This window comes from Drosophila persimilis, unplaced genomic scaffold, assembly GCF_003286085.1.
Source record: "Drosophila persimilis strain 14011-0111.01,24,50 unplaced genomic scaffold, DperRS2 tig00000000-arrow-pilon, whole genome shotgun sequence".
NCBI classification, from domain to species: domain Eukaryota; kingdom Metazoa; phylum Arthropoda; class Insecta; order Diptera; family Drosophilidae; genus Drosophila; species Drosophila persimilis.
In genome coordinates, this window is record NW_020825288.1 from 20,978,659 (window position 1) to 21,004,069 (window position 25,411).

Genomic DNA, 25,411 nt, shown 5'->3' on the forward strand with positions numbered 1-25,411 from the left:
CGCTCGACTTGGCTCTCGGACCGAAAACTGGACACACACCGAAAGAGACAGGGCTATAAGCGAGAGAGAGGGAGAGACGCGTATAGAAAGAGACAGAACGAACCGCTGCTGGAAACCGGGCTGTATGTTCGTTCACATTCAAGCGGATCCAAAACAGAAAATGTCAAATTTTGTAATTTATTACCCGAATCCTGTTTCTGTCAGTGACTCTTTCGGGTGTTTCGCAGAGCAAAGGGAAAGCCGGCAGGCGGCAAGCGGCAACAGAGGGACAGGAGAGGACAAGAGAGAGGCAACCAGAGGGATTCTCTGTGGCAGCACAGAGGGGAGTACACGGATCCGGGGTCTGGTCTCCGTACAACTCCTTTTGTCACACAAACTGCGTGTGAATTTTGTGGCCCACTGTATGCGTATGCGTGTGTATATACGTGTGTATCCTTTGGCTTTTGGGTGGCGCGTAGTTTTGTTTGCCTTTTGGCTGGATGCCCGCTCTCGCACTCTAACACACTCTCCCACTGTGTGGCTCTGTCTCTGCCTATGAATTGACTTTTGTTGCCAGTTGGCAGAGCAGTGGCAGAAGTTGCCACAGAAACTACTTGCCACATCCACAAAGCAAACACGTCAGTTATTCGGTAAATGCCATTAAAATATTTCACTTAGCAATTGACAGCGAAGCGTTTGTCTAAATGTTTAGAAAAACAGGAATGTTGGATGGTATTTTCTTCTAAAATTAAAGCTTAATGACTTCTATTACTAATAAATTCATTTTTTTTTTTACTAATTTCTATTAAAACGTATTATGTTAGCAACACAAAATTTAAACAGAATTTAAATACATCTTTGGCTATTTTGTTAGTTTTTGTTTGAATAGAATTTCAAATAGTTCGCCAAACATCTTGTAGCAATCAGCTCTCGTCACTGGGCAGTTGATTGCGCCTAACAGCACAATTTTCGGTATTTTTTGGTATATTTCGGTATATTTGAAAATAATCAATAACAGCATCGATAACAATAATTTTATAATCAATAACAGCACCGATATTAATTTTGTAATCAATAACAGCATCGATATCAATTTTTTAATCAATAACATCATCGATATTTATAACTGGAATTCGTCAGTATATTTACGGTATATTTTTGAAATGAGACGGTATATTTCGGTATATTTCTGAGGGTCACACTGGTCTTGACCAAAATTTTTATGCGCCGCAGTTCGCTTTTGCAACATGAGTCCCATTCCATACACAAATGTTGCAGCAACATTTACTTGAAAACCGTTTTTTGGTCAAAATAAAATACTTACATGCAATTTAAAGATGTAATCTAGTAGAAAATGTATTCATCTATGGGATAAAGCTAAGTGGGCAAATCTATATAGCTTGAAATATAGGCAATACCCGATTCGCCGCAGTTTCGCTTTTGCAACATGTTGCTAATTCCATGCACACATACCCTGGGGGAAATGGATGTTATAGAATTGAGAAAATGTTTGTCATCCAAGACTCCGTAGGTATCAGGATCGAGATAAATATACTCAAGATACTAATAATGTACTTGAATATGTCTAAAGAATATCAATTTGAGAAAAGGTCTTTATAAATCACGTTTCATCTTCATATAAAATTAACAAAATAGGGTATACAAAGGCTTACACGCAAAATAGCGACTCTGTTTTTGGTGAACTTTTTCCATTAAACCTTTTTTTACAATAAATACAATAAAAGCAGGGATCAAAACAATCCTATCTTGTAGAAAATTTATTCATCAATGGGATAAAACTATGTGGGCATTGCTTAGTGATTTGGTTTGTCAGAATTATTCAATGGAATATCAAAATTGAGCAATATGAACGAATTTCCTTTTTCGTTTGTTTTGATTGACCTATTTCGCTACTTGTTTTTTGTTTGACTTATTTCGCTAAAACCTCTTTCTACGCAAAATGCAATAAAAGAAAGTGTTTAAAATAAGCCAGTCAAGTTCAGAATAGTTTAATTAATCGGATAAAATTATATGTTCAGGTATTGAAGTCCTAGCTAGCTTTTAATATCAGATCGAATATCAAAATCGAGGAATATGGTTTGCAATCCTTGACGGAGAACGATTAACCCATTGTAGACCAAGGGAGTATTTTAATATTCCATCAAAAATATTGAAACTTGAATCATTTTATCGGAGGTGAAAGAATTCGTGTTTCTCAATTAAAGAATAGGGATAGGATGCATCTACGAAAATAACTTACAAACACTATTATTTTCCGCCATTGACCACAAGTCGTTAAACCGTTTAAATAGAGGGGGCTTAAGTGGGAATATCGATCACACTGCGTATAACGGCACCTTGAATATGTAAATATATATGTATGCGTGATGGATCACAAAATGCTGGAAAGATAAGTCTCGAACGTAACCGGTTACCCCAACAAATTAGGAACTATACCATTTTCCCGTTCCCAATTTCAAATTGGAAATTGGGCAATTAAAACGAGTGCTAAAGTGCTGCAAGCGTGGTGCAGGAGGAGGAGGAGTTGTGGGGAAAATGGCGCAACCGCCGCCAGATCAAAATTTTTATCATCACCCTCTGCCGCACACACACACACACCCGCCGCACCCCCACCCGCATCCTCATCCCCACCATCCTCATCAACATCCGCAGCTGCAATTGCCGCCACAATTTCGGAATCCCTTTGATTTGGTAAGAATATTTCGTTTAAAGCAAGGAAAAGCTGGTGTAATGTGTGATCCCTGATCGTGTAAAGCTTTTCGATGAGCGAACGGGGGCCATTAACTACAATTATATCCGTCCCTATCTGCCCAACCAGATGCCCAAGCCCGGTGAGTGCTGAAACACGCAGAGAACACAGAAACTGTGACATTTCTAAAGCCCATTCCCCCGCTCCACAGAGGAGCTGCCTGATTCCCTGGTGATGCGACGGCCACGACGCACTCGCACAACATTCACCAGCAGTCAGATCGCCGAGTTGGAGCAGCATTTCCTGCAGGGACGGTACCTGACCGCACCACGACTGGCCGATTTATCGGCCAAACTGGCTTTGGGCACGGCCCAGGTGAAGATCTGGTTCAAGAATCGTCGTCGTCGACACAAAATCCAATCGGATCAGCACAAAGATCAGTCTTACGATGGCATGCCGCTGTCGCCGGGCCTCAAGACCAGCGAGGGAGACCCGCCCAGTCTGCAGAATCTCACTTTGGGCGGAGGGGCCACACCAAATGCCCTGACTCCCTCGCCCACCCCTTCGGCAACGACAGCCCACCTGGTGGAGCACTATGGTGAGACATTCAATGCATACTACAACTACAATCATGGCCATGGCCAGGCTCAGGGCCAGCGCCATGTGGGCCACGTCCATGGACAGTATTCGGGGGCACCAGGACCCCAGAATGGAGCACAGTTCTTTCAGACACAACAGCAGCAGCAGCTCCATCAGCAGCAGCAACAGCAGCCGCCACACCACCATCAGAATCATCAGCAGCAACAGCAGCAGCACCTGCACCATCAACTGCCGCACACAAACCACGTGCCGCATCAGATGCAGGCCCAGCAACAGCAGCAGCAGCAACAGGAGCAACAACAACAACAACAGCAACTGTATCATCATTTTGATTTCCAACAAAAGACGGCCAGTGCCTGTCGGGTGGTCAAGGACGAGCCGGAGGCCGACTACAACTTTAACAACTCGTATTATATGCGCTCGGCCCTGTCTGGTGTTGGTGTCGCCGCCGCAGCTGCTGCTGCTGCTACAGCCGCACCCGGAACAGCATCGTCGGCCGTTGCGGCGGCGGTGTCGGCGGCGGGTGAGGTGGTGACGTCTGCCCTGTCGCCCGGCTCCGAGGTCTATGAGCCATTAACACCCAAAAATGACGAGAGTCCCAGTCTATGTGGCATTGGCGGCCCCTGCGCCACGGCTGTCGGCGACACGGACATAGCCGACGACATGGACGATGGGACGACCAACAAGAAGACGACGACGCTACAGGTGAGCGAGCGGATGATCTCTCTTCCGACATTCCTCCTCCACTAGATGATCCATGCTTCTTTCCATTTCCATTCCCATTCCCATGTAGAACCTGGAGCCGCTAAAGAGCCATACGGTTGTGGTTGGTCTAGACAAAAGCTGTGACGATGGCAGCAGCGATGATATGAGCACAGGCATGCGGGTGCTGTCGGGTCGCGGAGCCTTTGCCAAATTTGGCAAACCATCGGCCGGACAGGCCCAACCACCGCCCCCGCCATTGGGGATGATGCATGACACGAACCAATATCAATGTACGATGGATACGATAATGCAAGCGTATAATCCGCATCGTAATGCCGGAGGCAACACACAGTTTGCCTACTGCTTCAACTAGTAGTATTCCCGGGGTAGATTTATTTATAGACTTAAGCGAAAAACAACCATATCTGTTGTTTCCTGATTGTACAAATACCAAACTGATTGTAGATATCTGCGCGTAGTTATTTGTAAGCCTGAATTGTAAATTTGTTCTTAGTGTTTTTATGTACTAGCCTAGTCAGCAGGCGGCACATTTCAATGATTCTTCAAGTGGTACTATATATATTTCTCACTTTTATCGGCAACTTTCTCTGCCATACGTTCGTTGCTTCGTTTGTTTTTGGTTGGGTGTTCCCCCAAAAGCCCAGGGATACCCTGCTAAAACCAAACGAGGTGTTTTATTGGGCTTGAACGTATGCCAGAGAAAGTTCTTTCCCACATTTTAAGTTCCTCAAAAGCAAAGGAATCTCTGTACTGTAACAAATTTTGTCATAGCTAAAACCTGTACTTATCGAAATGCAAAATGTTTCTCTTGGTTGGTAATCATACAAAACTGTATTATTACCAGCTAAAGATTGAACATTTAAACAATTCCGAATACGCCATGACAAAAGCGTTGGCTTGTTTCGACATTTGGACATTCTTTCTACAAGAAATGTCAGCAAATTGTCTGCCAAGACAAACCAAACATTTGTTTCGTTCTAGGATTCTTTTACTGAATTATTTATATTATATCATATATTTATATCCTAAGTTTCCATTTGAAAATCACTTCAAGTTTCATTGAAATCTGCTTAGCTTCGATTTGTAGTTTAAGAACCACGGTGCACCATTGTCATATGTTCTCTTTTATAAGCTTTTTTTTGTGTGTAAAGTAATTCTTTGGGAATATATAAACAACATATGATATGCTTCCCAAAAACTGTGCCACCAGGCGCGTATGTTGAAAATCTTTCTGAACGAAAACTCGCATGGTTTTTCCGAAAATCTTATGAATTTAAACATGCACTTTTATGGGCCCCGTTATCCTCCCGCTCGCACATGCATGTCGTAAAATCTGATTCGCGATATTTCTACGAAACCCGCGAGTCGTAAAATATTTTGGCACCACCAGCAGCTGCCTGTGTTTATATAGTTACCTGATCCGCTGAACCTGAACATATCCGCGACCCGCACCGATGCGGCTGTGTGTGTGCACTATTTAGGTAGGCCGTGTACAGGCTGACGAGGGCGCCGTCAGCGCTGGTCGGCAGGCCAACTTGTACTTGTTGCCTCAATTTTCTTTGATATAAATTATGGAAAATCCGGGAAACCAAAACGCTCTCTTTACATGAACGAATCTCGATTGGAAATTCCAGTGTTTCCCAATTTTTATTGAAGCCCAACAGAAATGGGCGCGTTCTCAAAGGTGGATTATTCCGATGGATGTGGGTTGTGTGCGGGGGAAATTCCCAAAGGAAGAATGAATCTTTTTAGAGCATAATGGAAATACATATGTATATGAAAAAAATATAATATATTTTATACTATTTTAAATGATTGTGATCCTTTTGATATATTATAAAAAATTCTAAAATTAAATTTATATTTGATATATTGCTATAATGTATTGTGCGGTAAATATGGATACAACTAAAGGGTATCAATTGGTTTAGCATTTGATATAAGATATAAAGAAGTTTATTGTATGATAGTCATCATATATCATGTATAGTTCGGTACATTTGTAAAATATATTAAAGTCGAATAAAGCTCCTCTTCTGTCCTGCCTGATTCCACATTTTCATATTTTCCACATTTAATATTTAAAGACCATGATTCAAAGATATAAACAGATATATTTGTACTTCTTCAGAAACCATTCTTCCCCTGCTTTCCTTTGAAATTATATCACTAAACTTCAAGACCTCAAATCTCTTCCAAATAATATTATTAAAATTTTGTCGGATTAACATTATTATTATTATTTCAACTTAAGATACCCCCCTCAACTGTACCACAGATGCCTCACAAGATTCCCCTGTTATGACTTCGCCTTTGTTCCATGGATATTTTTAGCGAATTCTCAGAAGGAGCAAATCCGATAGCGCCAGTAATAAAATGTTTGCCAAGTCCGAGGATCGAAGGACCGCGACAGATTCGCATGGATTCACAGTAGACGAGTATAGTCTGAGGCTTCTGCTGCATGGCAGCAACAAAACGAGTGCCATAAACTCCCCGAGGAGTATCCTTTTTCGGAGCGTTGCTTTCATTGCATTATGAGGATAATTGTGGGACGGGGCGAGCGACCAAAAGCCGCGACACGAAACACAGGGGAGGGGCGCACAACGGTTTCACTTTCAGCGCCGGCCGACTCGACTCTTCTTCAACAGGTGCTACGAAGTTCAGAGCTGTCTTTGGTTTTGAGATCATCATCAGGCCCAGTGCCTGACGAAGACGACGACTGTCTACCTGGCTAGACTCTGGCCGCGACCATCACCCCGTGCGGCAGTGTCTCACGTAACTGCCAAATCCTTGGTTGGATTTTGATCAAAACAAGCCTCTAGATTGCCCATTCCCAGGACTCCCGTCCGACTGGAACTCAGACGCACGAGTCTTGGCTAGTCTGGATGGTGCCATCGGCGGTACGATGGCGGCGAGTGCGACGAAAGGAAGGCCAAAAAGGGGATTTATGACTCGCGGGTTTAGGCAAATTTTTTCGCAACGCAACGGGCCCTGACCTGAAAGATGACCCTCTACCTAGACCTAGACCAAGACCAAGAGTTCTATATAAAGAGAGAATGTTTGCATAGGGCAGCATATCATTCTACTCTGGACCGTTCCGCGTACAACATCAGCAGCCCAAAACCGAGATCATGTCATCCGTCATGCATTACTATCCAGTGCATCATCCAACAACAGCTCCGCCAGTGGTTAAATACAGCGATGTAAGTCATACTAACCCTTTCTAATTAAAGGATCTTACTAATTTAATTTATCTTTTCCCATTAGTTGCTCTATGGACACCATCATTCGGCGAATCTGCAGCCTACCTCTCTGCAAAATTACACGCAGCACAGTGTCAGCAGCATACCAGAGCATCCTTCGTTGCAGCAACATCACCATCAGCAGCAGCAGCTCTCCTCCGATGAGAATCTGTCCTCGCAGCCCAACCAGGATACGCAGCGAGTGAAGCTGAAGCGTTCCAGGACTGCCTTTACCAGCGTCCAGCTGGTGGAACTGGAGAACGAATTCAAGAGCAACATGTATCTCTACCGGACACGTCGCATCGAGATTGCCCAGCGACTGTCCCTCTGCGAGCGACAGGTGAAGATCTGGTTCCAGAATCGACGCATGAAGTTCAAGAAGGACATCCAGGGACATCGTGAGGCCAAGGCGAGTGCTAAGCTGGCTCAGCCCCAGGCGGAGCAGAGTGCCCATCGGGGTATAGTGCAGCGCTTGATGTCCTACTCGCAGGATCCCAGGGAGGCGGCCGCCAGTGCAGCGGAGAAGCGTCCTGCTGTGGCAGCAGCCGTTCCTCCTGTGGTTGCTGCTGCACCTCCAGTAGTGGCTGCTTCCGCAGCCTCCTTCTACGGCCAAGCAAAGACCAAGCCACAAGCCATCCCCAATATCTCAAACAACAACAACAACAACAGCATGTGCTCCTCCGATCTCAGCGAGATCCTGGAACATCTCGCACAGAGCACAGCGCTGCCAACTGCTGCAACAGTAGCCCCCTCTGCCCCTGGGGCAGCCATTGGCGGCACTACTTCTGGATCATCTGAAGTGGCGGCCTCTGGCCACTATTCCTACAATGTGGACCTCGTCTTGCAGAGCATCAAACAGGATCTGGAGGCAGCTGCCCAGGCCTGGTCCAAGTCCAAGGCGGGGCCTGTCCTAGCCAATGCCCAAGCCTGGCATCCCAGTGGCGGCGGCTCCTCCAGCACTGTACCGGTGGTGCATGCGGCACCCTCGATGAATCTGGCGTGGGGCGAGCCAGCGGCCAAGTCCCGAAAGCTGTCGATCTCCCACATCAATCCCTGTGTGGCCGGCGCCGGCTACAACTATCAGAACTAGGAACTCAGAACTGTAGCTGCAAGTGTGTATCTGTCTCTGGTGTGAGTATCTTTATACTCTTAAGTATCTTTAGCATATCTCTAAGCTCTAAACGTCTCTGGCACTTGGACGCAAAATTCATTTGTCGCCCCCCAAAACTCAGTGACAAGCACAACTTTTGATTATTTCGATATTATTATTATTATTAGGTATTTTATTGGAATTTAAGAATATCTTTTAATTAAAAACTTTGCATATTACTATATATAACATAAAATATAATATATGTAGGTTGCCTATAAAAAACACAACTGTTTCAGGCTTGTATATGGTTCTGTTTATATTTAAGGAAGTTGGAGGAAATAAGAGGTGAAAGAGGTCCTTGAAACATAGTTTTTATGAAAGCTTTTTCCCTCTAGCTTATCTAAAGATCATAATTATACAAAGATCATTATAAAACTTATTGTTTTTGGATACAAAACAAGAGATAACGTGAACAGAAAGTTTGATCTTTAAATCTCTAGATTTAAAGTTCTCATTATTTAAAATAAATTGGTTTAATTAAAAAAAGATACAAAATTGGTATTGATATCCTTCTGAAAATAAATCTAGAAATACCCAAGAATACTTTCAGTTATCATTTCCTGAACTATCTACAAAGTCTTGTCTTCCTTTCCCCTCCATTTTTCCAACTTTCAAATACATTGCCCCTTTCTTTGATACTTTTCCCAGCTAAACTTTTGCTACCATCCCGTGAAAACCCATCAGTCCTTTGAACAACCCGCTTGCCCCCCATAAAAGTGGATACTTTTCTGGGTAGAGAGTTAATTTTTAGCATTTAGTAGCAGCATTTATTTGTGTCCCAGTGTTGGTTGTCTTTGGTTTCACTTTTCCATTTAATGTCCCATTGCGGACGACTTGAGGTCAAGTCGAGGAATTTCCATTGTATTTGCCATCTATTAAGGTCGTTGAAAAGTGTCAACCGCATTAACTTGGACAGGTCCTCGGACCCTGCTGGACCCTTGTTCGGCTTGGACCATGCTCGCACGTTGGTCATCTTCGGAGGCTGCCCTTGAGGTGGTGTGTGTTACGATTTGATTTATGGATATTTAACCGCACACATTACTTGGACTCTCTGGGCCTTCTGGCGAGTGCTGCCGGACAGCGTCTTTCGGCGCGGAAATGCGACACTCAGCTTCAGCTTCAGCTCCAAGGAATTTCCACCACACACACACTTTTCCAGCTGAAGTGACTCTCCTTTCTTCCTTTTGGGGGATTGAGGACAGGAAGGACATCCCTTTTGGGCAGGGACATGCCTCGCCTCTGGTTGTGTTTGGTGTGTGGCAAATTGCTTCCCCTGGGAGGAAATTGTCGCTGCCACTTGCCACTGCCACACATAGAAAGCCAGGGAAAATAGTGCCCAAAGAGTAACAGAGTGTGGTGGCCATGTGGCTTAGAGAAGGGGTGGCAGGGCAAGGGGTGGGTGTGGAACCATGGAATTTTCATGCGCATTGTTGACATTTTCCTGACATGTGGTCCGGTGCGGTGCGGTTCTGCTTGGACTGGGAGCATGTCCTCCACATGCTTTGAGGCTGAGACTCTCTCTCTCTCTCTCTATCCCCATAATGAATATAGATGCGAGTCGTGGGCGTGGCAAATCGCCCGGCCCGGCCCGCACAGCTAATCAAACTCGAATAAAAAGCAAAGAAAATTACGCGAAATGCCAATGTAATAAACATGTCCAACAACACAGCACAGCACAGCACAGCACACAGGCACAGATTGTTTCTATTGTTCAGTTTGGAATGCCTCTATTCCTCCTCAATCATTCCGGCAACATTGCGGTTTTATTAGCCAAAGACAGAGCCAAAGTCAGAGCCAAAGACAGAGCCAGAGCCACCGTCGAGTGCCTGAAGGCCTGATGACAATGCCACTTGCCTTGGCCCGGTCATAACAATAAATTCTATAGCCACAGCACAGCACAGCCTCAGCCGCCTCTTCTCCCGCCAAAAAAACATTTCAAATTGTTTCTTGTTAATTAAATTAAATATTCACTTGGCTGTTTCCTCCCCCCTCTCCATCTCTCTCTCTCTCTGCCTGGACCACAGCGTTTTGTAATTAGATTGAATCTATAATTTTTATGGCTAATCGCCTTAGAGCTTTCCCTCCTTGCTGGCCGCGCAATGAATTTTGAATTTGCGGCCAGGACATTCGCGGAATCCTTGGCGACAGCCGACCAAAATGTATTTTCTGTGCAAATGAAATGAGCTTTCGCCTGAGGAATAGTTCTATCTTTAATTAACTGAGGGAAAAGGTGGGGAAAAGAGCATCTAAAGAGGGGTCTTTAGAACTGAAATATTGAAAGAGTAAAGCTTATAAATCCCGAAGGCACCCAAAGGTAGCTCCCTAAAAGTTCTACATTTTTCCATAATCTATAAACCATGAAAACTCTCTCAACCAAAAGGCTATCCCCAGAGCTCTACCTATCTCTACCTTACAGCCACACTCTTTCCCTATCTCTGTCTATATATTTTTGGCCAGAAATTTGAATATTTTTGGCACGTTTAAACGTTATGACATTTCACAGACGTGTCAGTCCCTCAACGCCCGACGCTATGGCCAACACCTGTCGTATAAACAAATCGTGCAAAGAGCACAGAAAAAACTTTCCTTTCCATTCCATTCCACATATGCCAGCGGTGTTGTCCCGCCGTGTCCTGTCCCAAAATAAAAAAAAAAAATGTATATATTGTGGCACAGCAGGCACAACAGCAGCAGGGAAAAACTCTACTTATTTTGTATTCCATGGAAGATTGTGAATGCGTGAAAAAAATCACTTCAAAATTTGAATGCCAATTGCTAAAAGGGGAGCCCCAAAAAAGGGGAATTCTTGGGCATACAATGGAAATTTTGTTGCGCCTTTCCCTTGAGTCATGGGGGTCGTGAGCCGTGCGGTTGTTGCAAGCATCTGTTGCTGTTATTTTCGGCTTGATAATACCCTTAAAGAGGGTATGGTAAATTGTATCAACAAAAAAGAAGGAAGAAATAACTATGGCAATGAATATTGTGGGGTATTTAAAGCTTCGGATAGAAGTATTTGTTCATTTTTTTTGGGGAAATATATAATATTTTGGGGCAAAGGAGACTCTCATTAGAGTTCTTTCCATCTCCTGTTTCCACAGCACAAGTGGTTCCTTCAAGTGGTTATCCCATACCCTCCTAGATACTCGTATCCGTAGACCAATTTCATGGCTAATTCGGCTACCCCTAACCATCCCTCAACCCTCTCAATTCCATACACCATCTGATGTGCAACATATGCAAGTGACCTCCCGTATATGTATGTCTGTATAGGGGTAGGGGGTAGGGGTTGGGGGTTCCCATTCGTATTTATGGCCCGATGGCTGGTATATTTTTCATCGGTCTAAAACCCATAATTAAATTACGTGAAATTCATTTATAACAATTACGTCGAAATGGCAATCTATGCTGATGATGCCGCCACAGTACACACACAGGCCACAGTCCTCGATCTCTCTCTGCCACAAGGAACTTACGGTGGAAAAACTCTAAGCAACAGAACGAATATTCGTGTGGCAGAAAATAAAAAATGCTGTGCGTCATGTGAGCAATTTGGTGTCGTTGTCGTTTGTCCATTTGCCTGTGTGGCAGTGGCAGGCAGGCCATGGGTGCCACAACCAGTTCACTCGGCTCCTGGCTCTCTGCACAGTTCTCTGTGGCTCTCCTCCACCCCTCTCTGCACAGTTCTCTGTGTCTCTCCTTTTGCAGTGCACTGCAATTATTTATTCCTGTGCATTTGGTGTTTCCCCCCTTTCCGTTTCCTCGCTCCTTTTGCTTACATGGCGCTTAAGCATGTCCATGTCCGGTTTTTGCCCGTGTCCGTGTGTGTCCATGTGTCCGTATGGCTCCTAAATGCCTGGAACACACGACACAGACACATATCCGCCACCCATAATATACCTCCTCACTCCTTTGGAGGAAAAGGTGGATCCAATGCAAGGTAATGTCCCCGCAACATGCACTTCTACACTGAGGCAAAAAACATGGAAGATTGGTGGATTGCTGAGGCTTTGTGGGAAAGATATGGAATGAGAATATGATCTATATAGGATCTACAATGATATGGAAGAATATAGATTGAAATATCCATTTACATAAACATAAGATGGGGTCTGTTATCGAAATCTTTAGCACTCAAAAAGTATATTTTTCAGTGAATGAAAAGCGAGTGGAGTGCTCTTGGTGGTAGAGATCTGGAGAAGGAGTCGAGGAAGGAGCCCCGAAGTATGGGGACTTGAAAGAGGTTAACTGATGGAGACCCGGAGTGGTGGAGATGGTGGAGTGGTTGTGCAGACCCAAAGAAGAGTTGGAGGGGCTGAAGCGTGTTGGAGTCTTTTGGAGCTTCAGTTTGCGCTCAGATTGCGGCTCTACTATTATTAGATGCCATTATGTTTTATAGTCTATAATTGATCCTTTGAGCCAAGCAACGCTCATGCACTTTTCTGGTATGCATTTCTTTATCTTACAAATTATATGAGATTAAATGAAAAGTAATGTGAATGTGCATGTGAGCGTGAGTACTGCACGAGTGTGTATGCTAGTCTACTCCCATAATCATGAAAGCGATTCACGCAAATGACTGGCGAAATTGAGGTTTAATGTGATATGGTATTAGATATGAGTAAATATTTGATTAAAGTTTGGAGATTGCGAGAAAGGGGAGGAGCTGGAGAGAGGATATGAAAGTGAAAATCTCCTCAGACAACCACTCCTTCTCAAGACTCCCATAGATAATTGAATTGACTAATAATCCCAATATAATCCCTTCTTTATTACCCTCTAAATCATCGATACTATCGATATTAAAGGCACTGATTCCTTCAGTAAACAGCGACTATTGCTAGGGGCAACCCCACATTCCACTTTTTTGTGGGTTGCCCTGCGATACGTTTGCCCAGCTGTACGAGCCACAAAAACAAACAAAAACCCAACAAAGGCCAAGTCAAACACACAAATATTTACTCAAATCCTTTGGTCATTGGACATTAATATCTGGGAAAATATGTTTTCATTGCTGCACCCGCAAACGGATGAAAGTTTTCTGGACACGGAATCAACAGTTGAGGATGTTATACGCTTGCTACAGAGTCTACAGAAGCCAAAGGAGTAAGTGATGGACAAGATTGCCTATAATTGAATTACAAAACCTCTATATTTAGGGAGGGAGAAGAGGAGGCAGAAGCTCCTACAGAAGATCTGAGGGGGGAAAGTGTCACAGAAGACAATTTCATGGTCACCGAGCGTCAGAAGCCTTTGGGTCCTAAGAAGGTTCCTATTCCCATATTGAAATCTAAGAAGAAGAAAGCAGATCCTTCAGACGGGAATAAAGATCGATTTACATTCATGAGGCAGGTGGATGTGGATCATGAAGAGAGCTCCAAGGCGCGTCTGGAACGTGAGCGAGTGGCTCAAAACTTTCGAAAGTAAGTAGAACCAATCACAATCTCTACCCATAGATACATATCTCCCATCTTTCCCATAGATTGGGCAACTCTGAGTATCGCCAAGGAAACTACTTGACTGCCATGCGGATGTACAGCAAGGCCATCGAAAACATCAATGATAGCCACATTCTCTACATAAATCGTGCTCTTTGTTTCATTAAGTATGAAAGAAATAGCTCCAAATACCTTTGGGATGGCTCCCATTTCTAACAAAAGCTATTCTCTCTCTTTTATCTGTAGATCTGGCCGATTTAAGCGGGCCATAGTCGATTGTGATTACGTTTTGAACAAATTGGATGAGAAGAATCTGAGGGCGTGGCTGTATCGGGCCATGGCCTACAAGGGGCTCAACGATGAGGCCAATTTTGAGAACTGTGTGAAATATGCCCGCAAATTTAATTCCAAGCAAATGGAGTTTATTGATGGATTCCTGGAAAAGTTGAAATGAAACCTTTTTGGCAGTAGAAATAGAGTGCCTGAAGGAGAACTTATAAATGCAATAAATTATTGAAGAAAAGTATAGCTAAAGAAGGAGCAAAGGAAGGAATATTTTTGCTCTTTAATTTTATTGAATTTTTAATCCATAAAACACTGAATGCAAAGTTTGTTTTAAACTTTAAAGCAGGGCAGTCCCCAGCCCCCTTTCCATAGTCCAACCCCTAGAATATTTCAAGTTTTGTTTACATATGACAGCAGGAATTTCATGTTTGGTAGCTCAACTCTTTCGATTCGATTCGATGCCATTCCAATGCCATTCAATAGAAGTCAGACGACGACGACGACACACATCCTCTGGCACTGGCACACCCCTCCCACCGCTCTGGGTTTCCCCTGTGTTTCCTACCCTTCTCTGGATGAGGAGGGCAAACAATTCGATGGCGGTAATCAATCTTCCTTCACTCTCTGCCAGCTGACAGCTCCGTGGTGTAGAGTCAAATTGCGATCTTTGTTTGTGCCCCCGAGAACGGGATGGGTTACGGCCATGGCCAGGACGGAACAGTAGCAGTAGCAGCAGCAGCAGACCGTAGAACGGAGACCTGACACTCCAGCAATGGCATTGGATGGGGATGTTCATGGGTGGAATGGGTGGAATGGGTGGGTGCTCCATTTATGCGTGTCAAAGGTTGCGTGGCATAGGCAGAGAGCGACAGATTGAAGCCCCAGGCAGGCGACACAAATGTTGTACTTGTCACGGTTGTTGCGGTAGTTGCATCTTGTACTTGGAGGCATGGGGTGGGGGCATGGCGTATGCTGCCCCCAAAATGAGTCGTTACCCGCCTGAGTCGGCACAAAGTTCAGAGTTCTTATCCCACTCATTAATCCTTTCCATTTAACTCAATTATCTGGTATTTGTTCCACCGTTTTTATGGCGACTGAACAATAGGATAATCTTAAATATATGTAAACATATAGAAGCCCATCAATCAATTGTTTATGGATATATTTTTCAGCAATTCATGGCACAATTTTTCGATTGTAATTCGTTTTTGTTTTTCTGCTAACCAATCGACTGAAAATATATCAATTAGAAATACATTAAGCCCCGCAGCCCGATCATGATAAGAATCCAAAATAATTATCTATTACGAAGATGTCTATAAATAAAATGTGTTTTTTTTTAATACACCAAAATCATACGACTAGGCAGAGATATACTTTTTTATACACAACTTTATTCATTTATCTAGAAACATATTACGTTTTCAAGGCATAACTTTATCGATAATGAAATTCGACTAAGTTTTTATTATTGGCATAATCAAAATAACTAATAAAATGGCACACGGACTCGGACAACAGCTGACGATGAAATATTGTTCACAAAACATGGCCAAATCTAATATGATCTGACGGAACACTCCTCCTCCTCCTCCTCTCACATGTGACACAACATCCGGGACAGGCATCATCCAGAAGGAAAAGCCAAAGAAAATTTCAATATGCTGGAAATTACTTTATGATGTGATGACACCAATTTATCTAACAGAACGAGAGAGGGGGCTGGGGTATGGCTAGGGGATGTCCTTGTCCACCAAAATGTTGTGGACAAATGGCTGCCATTTGGGCTTCATCTTTTTAACCAGCTGAAAGGAATCTCTGAGGTTATCAATTTGGCCAAGAAGTTTTGTTTAGTTTAGGTGTCTGTCAATCCTTTAGGGGCTTTCATTTGTTGAATTTTTTTATTTGGTTGTGGCAAAAGGAACAATCTTTACAATAAATCTTAATACAATTTCCTCCTTTTGGCAGTCATATAAATATTTATGTACAACTTGGGTAACAACAAAATTATATTATATACAAAAATGTCTTAAAAGTCAATTAAATTCTGTATGAAATCAAAGTCCACCTGCAGGGACGCCCCAGAAGAGCTACTATTCGAATCCCAGCACAGATTTTGTCCCATAAAAAGATCTTGGGCGTAGGGATTGGAGCTGGGAATCTGTAGACTTTGAAGGGGTTCCGAGGTAGACTCAGGCGCAAACCAACTGCTGGGCCAATTTTGAGTCATTTGATTGATCGGCGGCTCCAGTTGGTTGATGGGCATCTCTGCGATCGGCAAGGGGGCTGGACAGAACTCCTGAAGGTAGTCATACGCCTGGTAGGGTGGCGTTATGTGTCCTTGTTGCGGAGGCACACCAATAGGTGGTAGAGGCATCCCGGCGTGCTCTGCTTCCGGTTGGGGCACACTCTCCACAGTTGTGTTCACATATTGCAAAAGACGTTCCACAATATGTTCGTGCTCCAATAGATCTTCCCTTGGTGGCAGGTCGCACAACTGTGTGGGGGTCAGAACTCCCTTGGCCACCTGCTTATTGGCCAACTTCTTGGACTTCATCCTGCGATTCTGGAACCAGATCTTCACCTGTCTTTCGGTCAGATTCAGTCGCTGGGAAATCTCAATGCGTCGTGTCCGTGACATGTATTTGTTCAAATGGAACTCCCGCTCCAATTCCAGAAGCTGATGGCTGGTGAAGGCCGTGCGAGATCTTTTCGACTTTTCCATGGATTTTGTGGCACCTACTGGGACGGCTTCCATGGTCGATGATTCACTGGGAAACATCTAAAAGTTTATAGAATGTTACGGATTAATTTCAACGATCTCCTTTTGAAAGATATGTTTTGAAACCTACCAGAAAATCACAGATGGAAGAGTTGTCAACAAAATAGTTTGTATTATTTGGGGAGAACATTTTCCTCGCTCGCTTGTTTCTTGAGTGTTCGCTCGGTGACAGTTCAGTTTTTTAACTAGATGCCTGAGAAGTTGTCTCATTTGCTTTTATACCAAACACCTCAGGTACCCCGCCCACGGAGTGGACCGCGAATCGGATCGGTTGCGTCCTGTCCCTACCTGTAGGGCGAGACGCCAGGGACTTTTGGGCAGCCGGCTGGTCTGCTCTCTCCTCTGGGCCTGGTCTGGACAGCTACTTATTGCAGTAGATGTCGCGTCTATCGGAATCAGAGTCTCTCAGCTAGCGACACTTTCCACGATAGCGACACACGATGGCGTGAGTCCTGATTGCGTCGTTTGTGTCTAATGATGGATAGCATTGGCTCGAATCTTATGGAAATAAGGAAATGAAAAGGAATTCTCTACAGCCTTCGATGCGGAATAGAGAGCAAATAAAGGAGTTCTTTAGGGATACCTACCCAAAATCTTCTTCACCTTTTGGTACTGTTAGGTTTTTAACTATTTCTAAGATCTATGTAAACCCTTTTTCAAAAGATTATTCTTATCAGAAAGAAGGACCTTTAAGTGATAGAAAAATTCCTTCAAAGTATAGCAAAACTTTTGCAATCAAACCCCAATCCCTCTTATCAGGTAGCCATCTATCATGAACGAGAAAGATTTCGGTTTTCCCCGGGGTTTTCCAGACGAGTTATGAATATCTGAGGGTTAAACTACCTGTTTAGCATAAGAGCGTGGTGCGTGCGATCCGAAAACACTGATCCCCTGACCATAAAACGTGTGTCACTTCTAGCTAATCCAATCGCCCGCTATAAAAACATCTTCAGGGGCCCATAGCCATAACGACATGTGCTACGTGCTACATGCCGCAGATTTACAATCGTTCAGGCTTATGCAAAATCTAAGACGAATTCTTGGACTAGTCCTGCAACAAGTAGTCCAATCTACATGAGAATCTCATAAGTGATCAGGTGATCACGATAGAAATCCTGAGCCCTGTCCTTAGCCGATGATCAGTGTGAAGTTTTAGTGAAGGTCGAGGATCTTTGTTGCAGTTGCTGTTGGAAATCTCTGGAGAACTTTTGCGACAGATAATTCCAAATACCTACCGACTATCAAAGGGTTGATTTACTAAAAAAATCGTACTGCTGTCATTCTTTAGACAATTTTATTGGATATTAGCTTATTTTCTAGTGAATCGATGCCACTAAAGAACTAATGTTTAAAAATCAAAACATAACATACAAACAAATTTTAAAAAACTTTCAAAGTTTCAGAAGGCTTTAAGATGGTAAAAAACTTAACCTTGGGTCGCTTTATCTTCAGCTGTATCGACACGAATCTAAACTCCTTTAAAAACTCGTACAATTATCTTTCAAAACTTTTTTTTTAATTGTGGATATTGGTGCTTCAGATGCTGAGTGGGTTATGAGTTTTTAAAAGAGATTTTGGGGGTATATTCCTAATTGTAAGTATGAGGAAGTGGTTTACTCATCTATAAATATAATCTTATTTTTTGGTCTCGTGCAAAGACCTTTCAAAAATTTCCATTTTGAGGCTCAGTAATATCTTCCAGAGGTAACTTTAATTTTCGCAGCTTTTTGAACATGCAATTAGGATCAATAAACGCTTTCACTTGTATTAACCCCAAACTATCAAAACGAGTTCTTGTAAATGGGACATATGGGATATAAATTCCTAAAAGTCATATCAATTTAGACCCCAATAAAAGGTGCCTCCCCCTCATGTAATATTCTGCGTAATAATGTTATTTACACCTGTAATGACATGAATGTTTTAACATCTACACATAATTACAATATTTTACAGTGGATCCCAATGGTGGGGTGGATGGGGGGAGCGAATCCCTCTCCATTCTCCACTCTCCATTGAAATGCACTAAAAACAGAGCGTGAAAAAGAATGAGCGAGAAGCCGCAAAAACAAAATAAAATCGAGAAAACAAGCGAGGAAAAACAGTGAAAAGCGAAAGATTGACAACATGATGGTTAGACAAGCGAAGAAGCGGTGCCCAAAACAAAAAGAGCGATGAGCATAGCGAAATGTCAAAAATCCCCAAAAGCCAACAAAAACGACAGGGAGAGAGCGAGAGCGAGAGAGAGGAGCTGCTGGCAGTGCTTTTGCTGCGCTTTCTGCTGCCTCTGCTGCACCTCTTCTTTATTCCTTGTTTCTTCTTCTGCTGCTGCTGCTGCTGCGGAATGTGTAAATAACAAAAACGAAATAAATTCCGTCACAAGCAACACGTTCAAAAAAAAAAAAAACGCACAAAAGCAGAAGAAACCGCGGGCACAAAAACAAAAAAAAAGCAATAGCCGCTGCGGAAATGACAGCCGACAGCAGCAGAGCGAGAGCCACAAAGCGACAGCAACCACAAAGATACAAAAACCAGCAGTCGACCAATCAGCGCACTGGAGACTTTCATGTGTGTGTGTGTATCGTTGTATCTGTATCTTTTGGTGGGTTTGGTCTTATTTACCCCCGACCCGACGGCCAAGAGCTGTGCACTGCGCAAGTCCTGACTTGGAAATTTACTTGAAATGATTTGCTGCCTGCCGCAGAGCACCACTCAAGTGCTGGGCGCGCATTTCAGTGCGTTCGGTGTTATTGGATGGGTTGGTTGGTTGGCTGTTGGCTGCCTGCTGCTCTCTCAAAGCTCTCGGCCCCACAGGCGCAAGCCGCCCCAAGTCTCGCCACCAGCCAGTCGTTGTTCTCCGTTCAGTCGGTCTCGTTTCTCTCCCTCTCGAAGAGGTTCTCAAAGTCGCGTCGGAGAAGCTTATGTTTATAACTATTCCAGCAAGAATTTCAATAATAAAAGTTATCAAATAGTTGGCTTATATTAAACTAGAATAAACTCGTATCTGAAACGCATCTCAGCCACCATTGGAACCCACCTGAAAGAGCAACAACAACGATATCGAAAAACCGGTTACTTAGTTACTTACTGCGCACCTACCGAATGCCAGACAGAGACAGCTAGTGTGTGCGTATGTGAGTGGAGAAAAGTGTCTCCACCGGTTCGTGCGAGTGTGAGTGAGTGAGTGAGTGAGTGTCACTGTGGCCATTGACGATCCTCTCCAAAGCAAAAAAAAACAACTCTACACAGAGTGAAAAACCAACAACCTCCACATACGCATACGCACCGTGGTGCTGGCCTGCTGCTGCTGTACTTGTGACTGTGTGTTTTGGCCTTTTCGCGTCCGTCGCCATGGCTGCCACCAGCAGAGGTGTGTGCAACCGAAACCGATACTAAACCCAAAACTGTCGTCGGTGGCAGCAGCACTTGGCGCTGCAGCGCTTGAGTACACAACGAACGAACGGTCGTCGGCCATATCACAATCACAATATTCCGTGTGCTCCCATTTCCCTTTACCTTACCCTCGTTCTCGTCTCGGTTCGGACCCCACAGATAAGCCATACAGGCCCCAACGCATGGGGGTTCTTCGACTAAAAACCCGCATTGCATTGCAAAAGTTTTGCAAAACAAAACAAAAAGTTAAACTAAACAAATTGTGGTGGAAAAAGTGAAGACAAAAGTGAAGTGAAAAAACCCTAGTGAAAAATACAAATAAAACCTTTTAGAACAGAACATACAATATGGAATTGAATCAACATTAAAAGATCTTATTGAAATGGTAGGTGAAAATATCATTATATAAATAACATATTGATATCGTTTCGGAATTAGTACATCTCTTCTACAATAATACCATTTTGCCATGAAAAGTTTATGAATAAAATGCAGATATGATAAGCTCTTATTTTGAAGAACATAATATGTTGGTATATATTTTCCAATAAGAGTCCAATATCTATCTGATTCGATCTATAGATTTCCGGTGTTCGAAAGCCTTCTAAAAAGAAACATCATACCCTAAGAAAGTACTAATTCTTCAAGTATTCAAAGATTGCTCTTCTTCCAAGGCCCAAAAGGTGATGCTCCGATTTCCGTCGGCTTCTGAAAAACGCATTTTTGTGATTTAACCAAATATACCCTAGAGACTCTTATCAAAATACAAACATTCGATTGATTCTAATAAAAAGTATTTTAAAAAATTTAAAAGAAGGCTTCAAAAATATCTCTATTTAGTGAATTTTTCAAAGAAAAGGTTATTTTTTTGTTATCTCTTCTATTCTGAAATTCGCTTGATATTAATTTATATCTATATTTGCTTTCATTACAGGTTTCTAGCTAATAAATACATAAGAATCCCAAAATAGACAGCAACAAATTTGAAATTTGAAAATAAAGAAAGATTCAAAGCCATGCAAGAGGTCTGCAGCACCCTGGACACAACCCCAATGGGGACGCAGATCAAATCGGAGTCGCCGCTCAATCCGCTGCAGGTGCAAACGGGAGGACAAACAGCACTCCCCGTGGGTGTTGGTGTTGGTGGCTTGGTGGGTCAGGGCACGCAGCAGGGTGCTCCAGCGGTGCCGGCGGTGATGCTGGTCAACAAGATGGCCTCGAACTGTGATAAACGGGCCGCGGACACGGCCTACTGGATGGCCGCCTCCGAGGGTGGCTTCATCAATTCGCAGCCCTCGATGGCCGAGTTTCTCAATCACCTGAGTCCGGAGAGTCCCAAGATGGGAACACCTGTTGGAGGCGGCGGCGGCGTCGGCGTCGGCGTCGGTGGTGGTGTCAATGTGAATGTGAATGTCGGCGTCGGATATCCGGTGGGTGTGGGTCCAATGCCACAGACACCGGATGGCATGGACTCGGTGCCGGAGTATCCCTGGATGAAGGAGAAGAAGACATCGCGGAAGAGCAGCAACAACAATAATCAGGGTGAGTCCAAGAGTGAAATGCGAAACTCTCATTAATCAAGAAATCAATGCAATTTACCTTGCAACACGATGAGGCAGAGACGCAGCATGGCGGCGCCTTCTCTAGAACGGGGCACCCTTTTCTTTCCTTTCCTTTCCTTTCCTTTCCTTGCGTTTCCCACTCGATCAGAGACACACACGCACTCGTCTGGTCTCGTCTGGGGGCACGGGCACGGCTCCTTTGATGGACAGCTACGGAATGATGTGCCGGCAAAGATCTGTTATTTGCGATCATTTGTAACAATTTTCGAGGCAGACCAGTCCTCGGACCAGGCCAGAGCTCGCTCTGGAAATGCTTCATTTATTTCCCTTCGAATGTGTCGATTTCATTTGCGCAAGAAATATACGAATACTCGTAAGAAAAAAACCAAGAAAAGATCGAGACACAGCCGCATTTAAAATAAATGAGGTATCAAGGTTGTCCGACCATACGTTTTCCTGTCCATGTTGCATGCCACTCCACACCACACCACACTCCGCTCTCTCTCTCTCTCGGAGAGCGATTGCAACCTGTTATTTAGGTTCATTTGTCAAAATATTTTTTCCTGTCCCCCTTTTTATTTTTCTGCTCCCTCAATCAAGGGGGGGAAAAGGCAGGGGCAGTCAGCACCGGTTGCCATGTTGCAAGTTGCAATTGCAAGACAGGCAGGGCCTGGGGATAGGTTTTGTGTAGCACATAAAATGTTTCGCGGCTGTTGTTGCTGCTGCTGCTGCTGCATGCACCATTTTAAAGCTTTGCCTCCCATTCGCCATTCTCCCAATTCATTCCCCCATTTACTTCGCCCAGGGATACACTATAAAGGGATAGAGAGAGAGAGAGAGAGAGAGTTTCAATTAATCACTTTTATCGGATGGACAGAAGGCGAGCAGGCAGCAGCGGAAATTTGAATGTGTGAGAAGCGGTAGAGAGCGGAAAGAAATGAAGAAGCTTGGCAGCTGCTTTAGATTTCTTTCGGGCAGAGCTTGGGACTTGGGCGCGAAGCTTGCAATAAGAGCAGGTGCGATCCCTCTTACTCTCTTACTCCCTTACGAAGATTAAGCTTTGTAGCTGCCTTAGCTTTATATCACAAAAGCTTTGACTGTGACGATAAAATATCAAGAAGAGCAGGCAAAGCTTTGATGATCTTCTTTACTCCTTCGCCAACTGACATGCTACGACTTTCCTGCTCAAGAGAGTGGCTGGAGGAAAGAGAGAGCGAACGTATGTAAGACTGCTGCTGTCGTACTTGTTCTGAGAATGAAAGAGATGGAGATCTCTCAGACAAATGTTTGTGCTCTATGGATCATCTCTTCTCTCTCGCGTAATCGTAAATTTCCTGTCGCCACTCGAATGCTCTCTTTAAGCTCTTAAAGCTTTTCCACTGCAATAAATAGCCTGCAGAAGTAAGATCTTTCCATCAGGTCAGCATATTCCCACTCAAACGCCTCTATTTACCTCCTGCAGCGTTAACTAATGCAAATCTCCGTGAGACTATTTGCCCCTGCGCTGACTTAAACTAATACAATGCCAATTAATATTGACCACACACTCATACCACCGCCCTTATGTTGACAAATGAGTTACACTAATCCCCTGGAAGGTGTCTGGTAGAGTCCTAGAGTGTGTTTAACCTCAGAATCCCAACACGTGGCTGCCACAGTGCAGAATGTGTCCAGCCAAGCAAAAGGCAACATGCACGTTGTATTCCCCAGAGAAGGGGGAGAGAAAATCTTCCCTTTGGTTGGTTTTCTGGTCCCTCTCTCTGGTTCCCCGGGTGAAAGTGAGCCAATAAATAGCCGTGAAGCATTCCGAAGCGCCCGACACTGAATCCCGTTGAAGGGTCAATACATCTTTTCACTGCCGCACACTCTGTGGCAAGGGACTCGCTCCGATGATGGGGTGAGGGTGTGGAGGACGACATGCTGAGCGATATGGATTACAAATGATGTTGTAAATGTCTGTCCATACCAGGAGATGGAGAGAGCACACCGCTGTGTTCTAAAGAGTGTGTGTGTGGAGTGTTTGTTGAACAGTTTAATTTGTTAATGCTGTCAAATTAATTCCTTGTCAAACGGTAAACGATCTAAACGAGACTCTAGAGGCAAATCTTAGCAGAGAAACGGCTTTTGATTGAAGCAAAGATCATTACTTAGAGAAAATGGAGTAAAGGAAGTGGAAATCGTTTCTGAAATGAAAATTTTGACCTTTCTTTCCACCTTTAAAACTCTTTCCATTAAGATATATCCCCTGAAACCATTTTTACCACCCAAATCAACAGTTGAAAGTCGAATTTAACCTTTAACATGTATCCTTTCGCCAAAAACGTATGGCAATCCCCAGCACAAAATGCCTTCTGCCGCCTGGAATAACAATTTGTTTCCTTGTGCCTGCTTCCTCTACGACGGGGGCACTCATTGTTTGCCACAAATTGTTTGCAACGCATCCTGAATTTTAATGCGTGCCGCGTACAACTCTTCAGAGGATGAGCTCCATTCCATGTGGAGAGGAGAATGCTGATTGTGCCTGCCACCAAAAATTGTGCTCTACGCGCCACTCGAATGAGTGGAAACAATAAAATTTGTGGCAAGTGTTAATTAGGCGTAATGAACTGCAAGGAAAAGTTTGTAATTGTCGTGCAACATGTTCAAGTTTTTAGCGTCAAGTATCTGCGAGATACTTCATGGCTTCTTTAGGAAGCAAAGGAGAAAGATATGCGGGATCCACTGTCGGGGGAGTGGGGGGCAACCAATAAAAAACAATTTGACTTTGTTTGGGGCCCCGGTCCAGGCTATTGAAAGGCGGCAATCCATTGGCAGCGCCATCTGTATCATCCACTCCACTCCACTCCACTGCTACACTCCAATCCACTCCACCCATCGACCATATGTTGCGCCAGGACCAAAAGCAGTTCATCCTGACTCCTGGTTGAGGTTACGAGAGAAATGGTTCAGGGGTTCGTTCGGGGCATAAAAAATGCGTGCGGCACGACTGGAAACTTACCCCCCGAGGATTACGATTATAACAAACCATTTATCATAATATTTATGTTGATGCGTTGTGCTTTTTCTCAATGAAGGTCTCGTCTCACTCTCCCCTTCTCTCTCACTCAGAGTCGCGGCGCGCGTTGCCTTTTATTAATTTTATTTATGATGAGTCATTTGCACATTTATAATTTTAACCTTTACACTCGAATTCATTCGCAAAACGAATCCGGTGCGAAATCCAAGGGGAATCCATATCAATTCCAGATATTCAGATCTCGCAGGGAAATTTGAACAGATTCCCATATCAACCCCTTCGAGGGTGGGAGGGGAAGGGTTGCGGAAAGATTTATTTAGTTATCGATTGAGAATAATTGTGTGGTTGACATTAATAGACTTTCGATGGTGCAAATTGAAAGGAAGGTCTCTTGAAAATCGAGTAAATCAAGGGGAAGGATTTAGGCAACTATAAAATTACATGCTGGCCTTTCTGAGGCGATTGTTAGTCGATAAATAATTAGGATTCACAGTAGGTAAGTTAAATCCATAAAATATAAACAAAAGA

General features: G+C 43.7%; 5 protein-coding genes across 7 annotated transcripts in view; 4 read left to right on the plus strand and 1 right to left on the minus strand.

Moving 5' to 3' along the window:
• Positions 1–2,389: 2,389 nt before the first annotated feature.
• Positions 2,390–5,852, plus strand: LOC6591441 (homeotic protein bicoid). Of its 2 annotated transcripts, none has more exons than XM_026992089.1 (4): positions 2,390–2,691; positions 2,819–2,831; positions 2,901–3,994; positions 4,083–5,852. In XM_026992089.1, exons 1-4 carry the CDS (start codon positions 2,536–2,538, stop codon positions 4,365–4,367), a joined length of 1,548 nt encoding a protein of 515 aa, XP_026847890.1. In that variant the 5' UTR covers positions 2,390–2,535; the 3' UTR covers positions 4,368–5,852. The 2 variants fall into 2 exon arrangements, with proteins under 2 accessions (XP_026847890.1, XP_026847888.1); XM_026992087.1 differs by having other exon boundaries at positions 2,391–2,691; positions 2,756–2,831.
• A 1,294-nt stretch (positions 5,853–7,146) lies between these two features.
• LOC6591442 (protein zerknuellt) lies at positions 7,147–8,347 on the plus strand. Its single transcript, XM_002016929.1, has 2 exons — positions 7,147–7,218; positions 7,283–8,347. Exons 1-2 carry the CDS (start codon positions 7,147–7,149, stop codon positions 8,345–8,347), a joined length of 1,137 nt encoding a protein of 378 aa, XP_002016965.1.
• Positions 8,348–13,409: 5,062 nt separating this feature from the next.
• On the plus strand, positions 13,410–14,299 carry LOC6591443 (sperm-associated antigen 1A). The gene is made up of 4 exons (XM_002016930.1): positions 13,410–13,513; positions 13,567–13,830; positions 13,890–14,012; positions 14,092–14,299. The coding sequence occupies exons 1-4, from the start codon at positions 13,410–13,412 to the stop codon at positions 14,297–14,299; spliced, it is 699 nt and encodes a 232-aa protein (XP_002016966.1).
• Positions 14,300–16,159: 1,860 nt separating this feature from the next.
• LOC6591444 (protein zerknuellt 2) lies at positions 16,160–16,888 on the minus strand. The gene has a single exon (XM_026990464.1). It carries the CDS (start codon positions 16,886–16,888, stop codon positions 16,160–16,162), a length of 729 nt encoding a protein of 242 aa, XP_026846265.1.
• Positions 16,889–21,311: 4,423 nt separating this feature from the next.
• The window catches only part of LOC6591445 (homeotic protein proboscipedia), a 33,063-nt gene continuing 28,963 nt past the window's right edge, over positions 21,312–25,411 (plus strand). For both annotated transcript variants that reach the window (XM_002016932.2, XM_026994687.1), the window contains exon 1: positions 21,312–21,847. In XM_002016932.2, coding sequence (XP_002016968.1) covers positions 21,322–21,847 — 526 coding nt within the window. In that variant the 5' untranslated portion in view covers positions 21,312–21,321. The remainder of the gene's footprint in view (positions 21,848–25,411) is intronic.

Coding starts and splice junctions, on each gene's coding strand:
- LOC6591441 (XM_026992087.1), top strand. CDS start 2,536: ATGGCGCAACCGCCGCCAGATCAAAATTTTTATCATCACCCTCTGCCG. Junction 2,692..2,755: donor TTCGGAATCCCTTTGATTTG/GTAAGAATATTT, acceptor GATCGTGTAAAG/CTTTTCGATGAGCGAACGGG. Junction 2,832..2,900: donor CAACCAGATGCCCAAGCCCG/GTGAGTGCTGAA, acceptor CCCGCTCCACAG/AGGAGCTGCCTGATTCCCTG.
- LOC6591442 (XM_002016929.1), top strand. CDS start 7,147: ATGTCATCCGTCATGCATTACTATCCAGTGCATCATCCAACAACAGCT. Junction 7,219..7,282: donor CAGTGGTTAAATACAGCGAT/GTAAGTCATACT, acceptor TTTTCCCATTAG/TTGCTCTATGGACACCATCA.
- LOC6591443 (XM_002016930.1), top strand. CDS start 13,410: ATGTTTTCATTGCTGCACCCGCAAACGGATGAAAGTTTTCTGGACACG. Junction 13,514..13,566: donor AGTCTACAGAAGCCAAAGGA/GTAAGTGATGGA, acceptor CTCTATATTTAG/GGAGGGAGAAGAGGAGGCAG. Junction 13,831..13,889: donor GTGGCTCAAAACTTTCGAAA/GTAAGTAGAACC, acceptor TCTTTCCCATAG/ATTGGGCAACTCTGAGTATC.
- LOC6591444 (XM_026990464.1), bottom strand. CDS start 16,888: ATGGAAGCCGTCCCAGTAGGTGCCACAAAATCCATGGAAAAGTCGAAA.